Source organism: Cherax quadricarinatus, chromosome 38, assembly GCF_038502225.1.
Source record: "Cherax quadricarinatus isolate ZL_2023a chromosome 38, ASM3850222v1, whole genome shotgun sequence".
Classification (NCBI taxonomy): Eukaryota; Metazoa; Arthropoda; class Malacostraca; order Decapoda; family Parastacidae; genus Cherax; species Cherax quadricarinatus.
The window spans coordinates 4,427,244-4,440,001 of NC_091329.1; the positions used below are offsets into that span (position 1 = coordinate 4,427,244).

Below are 12,758 nucleotides of genomic sequence, written 5' to 3' on the forward strand. Positions count from 1 at the left end.
CTATCATACTCCATCACACTAGATGGTGTCGCTATCATACTCCATCACACTAGATGGTGTCGCTATCATACTCCATCACACTAGATGGTGTCGTTATCACACTCCATCACACTAGATGGTGTCTGTCATACTCCACCACACTAGATGGTGTCGCTATCATACTTCATCACACTAGATGGTGTCGCTATCATACTCCATCACACTAGATGGTGTCGCTATTATACTCCATCACACTAGATGGTGTCTGTCATACTCCATCACACTAGATGGTGTCGCTATCATACTTCATCACACTAGATGGTGTCTGTTATACTCCGTCACACTAGATGGTGTCGCTATCATACTCCATCACACTAGATGGTGTCTGTAATACTCCATCACACTAGATGGTGTCTGTAATACTCCATCACACTAGATGGTGTCGCTATCATACTCCATCACACTAGATGGTGTCGCTATCATACTCCATCACACTAGATGGTGTCACTATTATACTCCATCACACTAGATGGTGTCGCTATCATACTCCATCACACTAGATGGTGTCACTATTATACTCCATCACACTAGATGGTGTCGCTATCATACTCCATCACACTAGATGGTGTCTGTCATACTCCATCACACTAGATGGTGTCGCTATCATACTCCATCACACAAGATGGTGTCTGTCATACTCCGTCACACTAGATGGTGTCGCTATTATACTCCATCACACTAGATGGTGTCTGTCATACTCCATCACACTAGATGGTGTCGCTATCATACTCCATCACACTAGATGGTGCCTGTCATACTCCATCACACTAGATGGTGTCGCTATTATACTCCATCACACTAGATGGTGTCTGTCATACTCCATCACACTAGATGGTGTCACTATCATACTCCATCACGCTAGATGGTGTCTGTCATACTCCATCACACTAGATGGTGTTGCTATCATACTCCATCACACTAGATGGTGTCACTATCATACTCCATCACACTAGATGGTGTCGCTATCATACTCCATCACACTAGATGGTGTCTGTCATACTCCATCACACTAGATGGTGTCACTATCATACTCCATCACACTAGAGGGTGTCTGTCATACTCCATCACACTAGATGGTGTCGCTAACATACTCCATCACACTAGATGGTGTCGCTATTATACTCCATGACACTAGATGGTGTATGTCATACTCCATCACACTAGATGGTGTCGCTATCATACTCCATCACACTAGATGGTGTCTGTCATACTCCATCACACTAGATGGTGTCGCTATCATACTCCATCACACTAGATGGTGTCGCTATCATACTCCATCACACTAGATGGTGTCGCTATCATACTCCATCACACTAGATGGTGTCGCTATCATACTCCATCACACTAGATGGTGTCTGTCATACTCCGTCACACTAGATGGTGTCGCTATCATACTCCATCACACTAGATGGTGTCGCTATCATACTCCATCACACTAGATGGTGTCGCTATCATACTCCATCACACTAGATGGTGTCTGTCATACTCCATCACACTAGATGGTGTCGCTATCATACTCCATCACACTAGATGGTGTCGCTATCATACTCCATCACACTAGATGGTGTCGCTATCATACTCCATCACACTAGATGGTGCCTGTCATACTCCATCACACTAGATGGTGTCGCTATCATACTCCATCACACTAGATGGTGTCTGTCATACTCCATCACACTAGATGGTGTCACTATCATACTCCATCACACTAGATGGTGTCTGTTATACTCTGTCACACTAGATGGTGTCGCTATCATACTCAATCACACTAGAGGGTGTCTGTAATATCCCATCACAATAGATGGTGTCTGTAATACTCCATCACACTAGATGGTGCCGCTATCATACTCCATCACACTAGATGGTGTCGCTATCATACTCCATCACACTAGATGGTGTCACTATCATACTCCATCACACTAGATGGTGTCACTATTATACTCCATCACACTAGAAGGTGTCGCTATCATACTCCATCACACTAGATGGTGTTGCTATCATACTCCATCACACTAGATGGTGTTGTTGAAGATATTGGCCTTACCAGCTATGTGTAATATATATATATATATATAAATATAGGAAACACTTAGCTGATAAATGACAGCAAATCGTCTACACAGCCGCCCCTGCAGACGAGGTCTAGAAGCTGTCGAAACCATCTCAACATGGGCTGTCAAAAAAATATAATTTGTAAGTTATAAATTACCCTTAGGGGGTGTTATGTCAGCATATTTCATACACTGGTGGCTGACGATGTACGTACTTGTTTGGACTCAAAAGTCCACACCTTACTGCCGACTATAGGTTGATTACAAACTCCTTGCAACTCAAGAACTGCGCAGTCCCCCGATCTACAAGAAATTCGTAACATACCTTGCTCTTGTAGCGTGAGCTATGGTGTTCTCAACACCTTCGACAGGTATCGGTGACTTGATAGAAGCTGAAGTGTCCTTGGATGTCCACGTCTTCCATTGTCTAGGAAACGCACACTGGTACACTATGTTCCACAAGATTTGTCTTTATTGTTCACAATGTATCACAAGAGAAGCTGATCACACTTCTCTTATGTTTATTGTGTTTGAGACACTTTGTTCACACTAACGCACAGATCAGTGTTCTTTGCTAGTTATCCTGGCGTCAGTGTCACTCTCCCTAGAGTCAAAGATAGTCTGCAAGACGCCACAGCCCTCCATGCCGTCACTGCCCCTGATACACACAAAAAAAAAAAACGCTGACCTAGTACCTTGCATCCTTGTCACCTCCTCGATGAAGCAAAGCAGAATGTTTGTTTCTTGCTGTCTTAAGCATAGACAACAATGTACACTATCTTTACTATGGTAATAAAGTGGGAGCAGGATTTTCCTTAATTGTCCTGCTAAGTAAGAGATGTACTGTCTCTTATAAAAATACACTTTGCAACACCGCTGCAAGGAGCAGAGGTCACTTGACTACGTCGCATAGCATCTGTGATCAATTACTCACTGTAGCAGTAAACAAGATGCTTGCCCCTTCTGAGAGGGTTTGGCCCCTCAGGGCTGAAAGGGGCTGAAGGGGCTGAAAGGGCTGAAGGGGGCTGATACCCCCCTCCTGGAGGAAATTTTTCCACAGGTGTCGCTATCATACTCCATCACACTAGATGGTGTCACTATTATACTCCATCACACTAGATGGTGTCGCTATCATACTCCATCACACTAGATGGTGTCACTATTATACTCCATCACACTAGATGGTGCCGCTATCATACTCCATCACACTAGATGGTGTCTGTCATACTCCATCACACTAGATGGTGTCGCTATCATACTCCATCACATTAGGTGGTGTCTCCCTGACACTAGAGTGTCTCCATCATACTAGATTGTCTCCGTCATACTTCATCACACTAGATTGTGTCCTTCATACTGCTGGAGACCAGATGGTGTCCCTCACATACGTCTCCATCATACTAGATAGTGTCTCTATCATACTAGATAGTGTCTTCATCATACTCTAACATTACCCAGATTAAGTATTCACTGAATGTATTATTACAAAGCAGCATTATAGATTCTTATTTCATTATTATATTGAACCTATTTTTCTTCCTGTCTCTGGCTACATTTATAGATACTGTTTAGATACACTGAGGTCCGGGGTTCGATCCCCGGTACGGCTTGAATACATTAGGACATGTTTCCACAAGTCACCTGCTGTTCATGTTCACCCTTCAGTAAAACAGGTACCTGGGTGTTAGTGGACTGGTGTGGGTCGCATCCTGAGGACAAAATTGGCCTAATTTACTCGAAATGTCCTGCATAACAAGGGGCTCTCTATATATTAGTGTGTCATTGATGTCAGCTAGGCCTGTATACCTTGTACATGTACTTATTAAGTAAGTAAGTTTATTCGGGTATACACAAATACAGTTGCAGAGATTATCATACATAGCAGCACATGTGTAAGGAACCTAGGATAACCCAGAAGTCAGGCAAAGTGACTTATTTCTATTGGGGGAGATAAAGATTATTATTATTATTATTATTATTATTATTATTATTATTATTATTTAATACAGTCGTCAGTGTGTGGGAAATACATCGAATGTTTACCATTTTATTGTATAAACGTGCACTAAAATTTAAAGAACAAAATTTTTCCAGTGCAGGAACAAAGTATACTGCTGATGGCAACCCACTAGAGGGCGCCTCGATGCTGGTGAAGTTCTCTTAATCCAGGGAACAGGAGCTACCCTTGTCTCTGAAGGAACCTTACATTCTTCAGGTGCTCTACAACTCTTAATGGGGTTCAGTGCTTCTCCATAATAATACTATGACTGGTAAGCCTTCTTTCTACTGCTTAATAATAAGCCACTATCTGAAACTAGACGCCGTGTTAATTTGATCTTTCAACAGTATAATTCGGGTCTTGTTCAAATGATGACTTGTTCAATGAGTCCTTAAGAGTTTTTTTTTCTTTGAAAATATAAGTGTTATAGTGTTTGATCAGTAGTAGCCTTGATATCGCAAGATTTGTCATAGCCTTGATATTATAAGATTAATCATAGCCTTCATATCACAAGATCACTCGATACAATGTGTGGCCTTGATATTTATTATTATAATCAAGGAGGAAGCGCTAAACCCGTAGGATTATACAGCTGGCATTGATATCACAATATCAAAGTTTGTGGCCCTTGATATCACAATGTCAAAGTTGTGGCCTCGACATCACAAGATCATTTAAGACAACTAAACAGTAATGAGAAGATACGTTACACAAGCTTTCACATACACAATGAGGAAAGTTCACTTAAATCCTTATTTTAATAATCAAAATACTTGTGACTGGATACACGTAACCTTAATGACCCTTGGAGTAGTCAACAGGCCTTTATTCAAGCCCATTAACCTTTCAGCCTTTTATTGAGACAACGTTTCACTTTGCGTAGAGCTTTACCAATTCATCTTTACAACACACATGTACAACTTGTCAGACACTGCAACATCATGGACTCCTGGTTCAGAAGACATTTCCACAACTTTCTTAACTACTACTGGCCCGTCCCTTAGGTATGACCTACTTCCAATGGGAAATCCCGCCTACCAGTGACAATGTCTGTCCGCTACACGTCCCTCGTCTGATGCCAGTACATAAGCGGAAATATTCATGCCTGGGTTTCAAACTATTCAAAACTATAGTACTCTTCTCCAACTCTACGGCTGAGGGACTGATTACCTCATCTTTTGTATATAGTTCTACTGTCTTCTGTGTTCTTGAATTTGTATCGATAAAGCCACTGGATGGCGAAACGTCTATAATAAAGATACTCAGATGCTACACACAAAGAAGTCGATACAGCGAAACAATGTTCCTATGAAGACTTGTTCTGCAACCTGTTTCTTCTGTTGTCGCTAGTACGATATTTGGATCCAGTAGTAGAAACGCCAAGTTCCTGATGATACTCTGCAGTGGCCCTTACTCTTCACCACATACTTGACTCGCCACTACTGTAATAAGAGGTGCATAAAGTTAGACAAATTCTCAGGACCCCAATGGAAATAAGTCACTCTGTCTGACATTTTTGGGTTATCCCAGGTTCTCTACACATATGCTGCTATGTATGATAATCTGTGTAACTGTATTTGTGTATACCTGAATAAACTTACTTACTTACTATGGCATAGACTGCTTCTGGTGTACAATACATATACACTTATGCAAAACAACCATTGTGAAAGAATAGTGAAATTCCAAGCGCTTTCGTGACTTCTCACATTATCAAGGAACTATTCTTTCACGGTGGTTGTTTTGCATATTTTGATATCACCTGTTTACTGTGATCTTATTGGATATATACACTTATATGTAAACAGGCAAGAGCTGAGCACCACATACTGCAACTGAGTAACACATACTCTACATACTGCAAGAGTGAAGATTTTAAAGCATGATCAATAATAACCCACAGGGAGACAGAAACTGAGGAGGTTAATAGGTCTGTATATTTCGACCCTCTTCTGGGTTATTACTGAGCAATGACATGTGTTCATTATATTTTTGTTATTTTCATTTTAAATTGTGATTAAACAAGAATGGACGGGGCGTCGAACCATGGTCCTTATTAGTTTAATATATGTATTATGTAACCCATACCCATCCTGTAGGCGATAGTCAAAAAGATTACAGGGGGTCCAGGGACTGGGCCGCAAAGTTTTGATAGCTGAACAATTTACAAAGGTAATGAACCATTCACACGTCTATACTTTGCATTTATTTTAAAACATGATAACTCTTTCCTACTAACCAGTAAAATTCACAGTGAAGCTCCCTCTTAGCCAGCTGTTTAAGTTGCTCCAGTTTGTTCTTGTCAGTGTCAGGCGAGGAGAGGCGTATTCCACCCTTGTTCTTCACCTTCACCCCCTGCTGTGCTAGGCTTCTCACCAGATACTTACACTTGTCAAAACTGATTCTGCTTCGTGGAAACATAATACTTTTGTACTTCCTGTGGAACAAGTCATGGTAGCTGTAGTAAACTTTTCAATTAAGAACTGTTATTTGTGATACTGTGATATATATATATATATATATATATATATATATATATATATATATATATATATATATATATATATATATATATATATATATATATATATATATATAGCGAGAGAGAAATAGATTGATAGATAGATAGATAGATAGAGAGAGAGAGAGAGAGAGAGAGAGAGAGAGAGAGAGAGAGAGAGAGAGAGAGAGAGAGAGAGAGAGAGAGAGAGAGAGAGAGAGAGAGAGAGAGAGAGAGTAGGTGTTCATCAAATACCACACTTAGGAGAGGGAACGTTATGATGATGTTACGAACCGTCCTAGACCATTGTTTAAGTCACAATTGGAGTGAGAAAAGTAAAGAGAGCTGGAAGACAGTATGGTAGGAATCGGGGGAAGGGAATAATGGTAGTAATAGTGGTGGTGGTGGTGGTGGCTGTGGTGGTGGTGGCTGTGGTGGTGGTGGCTGTGGTGGTGGTGGCTGTGGTGGTGGTGGCTGTGGTGGTGGTGGCTGTGGTGGTGGTGGCTGTGGTGGTGGTGGCTGTGGTGGTGGTGGCTGTGGTGGTGGTGGCTGTGGTGGTGGTGGCTGTGGTGGTGGTGGCTGTGGTGGTGGTGGCGGTGGTGGTGGTGGCTGTGGTGGTGGTGGCTGTGGTGGTGGTGGCGGTGGTGGTGGTGGCTGTGGTGGTGGTGGCTGTGGTGGTGGTGGCGGTGGTGGTGGTGGCGGTGGTGGTGGTGGCGGTGGTGGTGGTGGCGGTGGTGGTGGTGGCGGTGGTGGTGGTGGCTGTGGTGGTGGTGGCTGTGGTGGTGGTGGCGGTGGTGATGGTTGTAGTAGTAATAGAAGGCTGTGATGTGATTTCAGACATGGCAGAAAAAAGTACTGTTAGAGTCGAAAAGGCAAGCATATCTTTTGTGCTCTCTAAGTCTGTCAGAAAGGGAGCAGCCGGTTTCACCTAAGTACTGGAGAGAACAGCAGGATGATGAGGATGATAACTAGTCTGATATCTAAAGGAGAGAGAGGATGTTAGTAAGGTTTTTGTAGATTAGAACTGCAGAAAGGCAAAGAACAGATGTCATGGAAGAAATGATTCTGGGATAGAAGAAAGCAGGCAGTTTATATACTAACAGCCAGCACACAGCAGACAAACTCATGACGACTGTGTTACTAGTTAATAGTCCAAGTCGGACTGAAACGTCGTCATAACTTTCAGTCTCCTATGTGCAAGTTATACATGTATTGTTCCAGTCGCGGTATTGTCTTTTTTATATTCTTTCATGCAGAGTTCATGATATCGAGGGCATAGGCAAGGTGGGAAAAGGAGCTGCGAAAAACGCAAATTTCAAGAGTCGAGAAATAGTCAGAGATGCGAAGGGCCCAGAGGAAGAGAGACACAAAAGCACAGTTCTTGACAGAAGAATGGCAGGAAAAGTGAATGCACATCACACCGAAACACACCACTGCCACCCCGTTATTGAAAACAACGCACCACCACCACACATTAGCGTTCTAGGATTACTTGTAAATTTAAATTACTTACGCTTGTGGTGTCAGGAGTGCACGGATCACGCCACAAGCCTTGTCCACCTGGTCATCCCTCACGTCAGACAACCACAGTGTGCAACACTCCAATTTTTTGTCATTCACTATTGGCAGGGCTTTTAAACCATCGGAAGACACTCCTTCCATCACGTGCACACCTGAAGTAATTTACACACACACGGTATAACTAGATTTTTTAAGTCAGATTATGTAGAGCCTAGCCAGTTGGCATTACCTAGCTTAACCAGCTGGTGATGCATAGCCTAGCCAGTGGGCGATGCCTAACCTAACCAGGTGGCGATGCCTAGCCTAACCAGATGGTAATGCATAGCCTAGCTAGCAGGCAAAACTTAGCCTAACCAGCTGGCGATGCACAGCCTAACCAGCTGGCGATGCATAGCCTAACCAGCTGGCGATGCCTAGCCTAACCAGCTGGCGATGCATAGCCTAGCCTTCTATAAGTGCCGATTTGGGTGTCTATACATAATCAAGTAAATAAATTTGTAAATATTCCACTACCACTGAGCAATAAATTTGTTATAAATAAAACAAGAAAATATCTAAGACGGTTTTCAAGAATGAATTCAAGTAGGAAAAAAATTATATGTAGGAAGGCCACAGTAAAGAGCAGGTTTTGGCAATCGAGTCGTAGAGGAGCAGCAAAATGAATTTTTTATGAGAGAGCCACAGAATTTGGTTAACACAAGCCTATCCGATGTTATCCTGACGCCAAATGACTTCGAACAGGCGATAAATGACCTGCCCATGCACTCTGCCCCAGGACCAGACTCATGGAACTCCGTGTTCATCAAGAACTGCAAGAAGCCCCTATCACGAGCCTTTTCCATTCTATGGAGAGAGAGCATGGACACGGGGGTCGTCCCAGTTACTAAAAACAACAGACATAGCCCCACTCCACAAAGGGGGCAGTAAAGCAACAGCAAAGAACTACAGACCGATAGCACTAACATCCCATATCGTAAAAATCTTTGAAAGGGTCCTAAGAAGCAAGATCACCACCCATCTAGAAACCCATCAGTTACACAACCCAGGGCAACATGGATTTAGAACAGGTCGCTCCTGTCTGTCTCAACTATTGGATCACTACGACAAGGTCCTAGATGCACTAGAAGACAAAAAAATGCAGATGTAATATATACAGACTTTGCAAAAGCCTTCGACAAGTGTGACCATGGCGTAATAGCGCACAAAATGCGTGCTAAAGGAATAACAGGAAAAGTCTGTCGATGGATCTATAATTTCCTCACTAACAGAACACAGAGAGTAGTCGTCAACAGAGTAAAGTCCGAGGCAGCTAAGGTGAAAAGCTCTGTTCCACAAGGCACAGTACTCGCTCCCATCTTGTTCCTCATCCTCATATCCGACATAGACAAGGATGTCAGCCACAGCACCGTGTCTTCCTTTGCAGATGACACCCGAATCTGCATGACAGTGTCTTCCACTGCAGACACTGCAAGGCTCCAGGCGGACATCAACCAAATCTTTCAGTGGGCTGCAGAAAACAATATGAAGTTCAACGATGAGAAATTTCAATTACTCAGATATGGTAAACACGAGGGAATTAAATCTTCATCAGATTACAAAACAAATTCTGGCCACAAAATAGAGCGAAACACCAACGTCAAAGACCTGGGAGCGATCATGTCGGAGGATCTCACCTTCAAGGACCATAACATTGTATCAATCGCATCTGCTAGAAAAATGACAGGATGGATAACGAGAACCTTCAAAACTAGGGAGGCCAAGCCCATGATGACACTCTTCAGGTCACTTGTTCTATCTAGGCTGGAATATTGCTGCACACTAACAACACCTTTCAAGGCAGGTGAAATTGCTGACCTAGAAAATGTACAGAGAACCTTCACGGCACGCATAACGGAGATAAAACACCTCAATTACTGGGAGCGCTTGAGGTTTCTAAACCTGTATTCCCTGGAACGCAGGCGGGAGAGATACATGATTATATACACCTGGAAAATCCTAGAGGGACTAGTACCGAACTTGCACACGAAAATCACTCACTACGAAAGCAAAAGACTTGGCAGACGATGCAACATCCCCCCAATGAAAAGCAGGGGTGTCACTAGCATGTTAAGAGACAGTACAATAAGTGTCAGGGGCCCGAGACTGTTCAACTGCCTCCCAGCATACATAAGGGGGATTACCAACAGACCCCTGGCAGTCTTCAAGCTGGCACTGGACAAGCACCTAAAGTCGGTTCCTGACCAGACGGGCTGTGGCTTGTACGTTGGTTTGCGTGCAGCCAGCAGTAACAGCCTGGTTGATCAGGCTCTGATCCACCAGGAGGCCTGGTCACAGACCGGGCCGCGGGGGCGTTGACCCCCGGAACTCTCTCCAGGTAAACTGACTAGAGAAGCCTCGTTCAAGAGAATCTTGGTTGATTTTTTTTTTGTTCCAAATCAACAACTACAGTACACAGTTAACTGATTAAATCTATAGATTAATGAAAGTGACTTTGTATTGTATTCGTACATTGAATAAGCACGTAATAATAATAATTTAAAAAAATATATAGGTTAGCAAAGTACTTAATGTACTCGTTGGCAGTGTCCATAATACTCACCCAGATAATCAAGTTTTTGCTTCTTGACCAAGTCATTTAGCCCATTGCAAATAACCTCAGCATGTTCATTGTTAATTAGAGTGAGGCGTAGGAAAGTTATGGTCTCGGGAATCACTGCCAGACTCTGCAAATTTCCTGTGAAGTGTGACACTGTGCATCTGAAATTACAGTACTTTACACCTTTTTGGAAATTAAAATTAGTGAATATTTTTTTAATGGTAACATACACGAAATAGCATTATTAACAAGAGTAAAGGCAATTATTCTAACCCTGAATTTCCTGTTGCGTTGGTCAGGCACTGAAGGATGCTATCAGAGGTACCATATTGACTGTGCTTAAACTGGTGCTTGACAAAAAGCTGAACACAGCACTTTCTTCCAGAAAGATTTTCCAGAAGTTCATGCAGTTGGGGGATGTAACGAACCTCATTTTCCAGGATTATTTGTACAGGAACATTAGGTTCCAAATAATCAAACATCTTGAGTGCTGCTCCAGTGTGACCATCACGAACTACAAGCTGCTGAAGAAAACATTTATATATATATATATATATATATATATATATATATATATATATATATATATATATATATATATATATATATTTATTTTTTTTTATTATCACACTGGCCGATTCCCACCAAGGAAGGGTGGCCCGAAAAGGAAAAACTTTCACCATCATTCACTCCATCACTGTCTTGCCAGAAGGGTGCTTTACACTACAGTTTTTAAACTGCAACATTAACACCCCTCCTTCAGAGTGCAGGCACTGTACTTCCCATCTCCAGGACTCAAGTCCGGCCTGCCGGTTTCCCTGAATCCCTTCATAAATGTTACTTTGCTCACACTCCAACAGCACGTCAAGTATTAAAAACCATTTGTCTCCATTCACTCCTATCAAACACGCTCACGCATGCCTACTGGAAGTCCAAGCCCCTCGCACACAAAACCTCCTTTACCCCCTCCCTCCAACCTTTCCTAGGCCGACCCCTACCCCGCCTTCCTTCCACTACAGACTGATACACTCTTGAAGTCATTCTGTTTCGCTCCATTCTCTCTACATGTCCGAACCACCTCAACAACCCTTCCTCAGCCCTCTGGACAACAGTTTTGGTAATCCCGCACCTCCTCCTAACTTCCAAACTACGAATTCTCTGCATTATATTCACACCACACATTGCCCTCAGACATGACATCTCCACTGCCTCCAGCCTTCTCCTCGCTGCAACATTCATCACCCACGCTTCACACCCATATAAGAGCGTTGGTAAAACTATACTCTCATACATTCCCCTCTTTGCCTCCAAGGACAAAGTTCTTTGTCTCCACAGACTCCTAAGTGCACCACTCACTCTTTTTCCCTCATCAATTCTATGATTCACCTCATCTTTCATAGACCCATCCGCTGACACGTCCACTCCCAAATATCTGAATACGTTCACCTCCTCCATACTCTCTCCCTCCAATCTGATATCCAATCTTTCATCACCTAATCTTTTTGTTATCCTCATAACCTTACTCTTTCCTGTATTCACCTTTAATTTTCTTCTTTTGCACACCTGGACCCTACCAAATTCATCCACCAATCTCTGCAACTTCTGGGCCTTGCAGAGTTCAATACTTAATATCAATCAAAACCTGTCTGAACACAATGTACCGCTGTTGAAAGTTTCAAACCAACCAGCAAAGGCATGCGTTGACCCCCGAAACTCTCTCCAGGTAAACTCCAGGTAAACCACCTTCAATTACAACGAACCTTTTATTGGTATTGGTAACAATGGCGTTTTTAGAGACCCTCAAATTATTGTATGAAAATAAAATACAAGAATTAAAAACCAAATAATTTTGGCAAATTGGTGTTGACTATACTGCTCTCAAAACTCAAAATAGTGAAATATTTGCAAAGAACTTACCGATATAATTTGCTGAGCAATGAGGGCGGCCATCTTGTCGTTACACCTGGTCTCCATTACCAGGTTCAGCCACTGAGCTTCCTTCAATTTTGCATTTTTTAGTAAATCCACCAGTTCTTCTGCGTACTTTTCTAA

General features: G+C 42.6%; 1 protein-coding gene across 5 annotated transcripts in view; it reads right to left on the reverse strand.

Moving 5' to 3' along the window:
* Positions 1-1,730: 1,730 nt before the first annotated feature.
* Positions 1,731-12,758, reverse strand: part of LOC128692964 (uncharacterized) — an 18,128-nt gene continuing 7,100 nt past the window's right edge. For 3 of the 5 annotated variants that reach the window (XM_070092027.1, XM_070092026.1, XM_070092028.1), the window contains exons 2-7: positions 12,624-12,758; positions 10,980-11,230; positions 10,710-10,867; positions 8,103-8,262; positions 6,329-6,526; positions 4,047-5,531 (exon numbers count right to left, since the gene is read on the reverse strand). The exon at positions 12,624-12,758 is cut by the window's right edge and continues 2,216 nt beyond it. In XM_070092027.1, the coding sequence (XP_069948128.1) occupies positions 5,507-5,531; positions 6,329-6,526; positions 8,103-8,262; positions 10,710-10,867; positions 10,980-11,230; positions 12,624-12,758 (927 nt within the window). In that variant the 3' untranslated portion in view covers positions 4,047-5,506. Of the gene's footprint in view, positions 2,213-4,046; positions 5,532-6,328; positions 6,527-8,102; positions 8,263-10,709; positions 10,868-10,979; positions 11,231-12,623 lie in introns of those variants that run through there. The other 2 variants (XM_070092029.1, XM_053782358.2) reach the window with 2 other exon arrangements.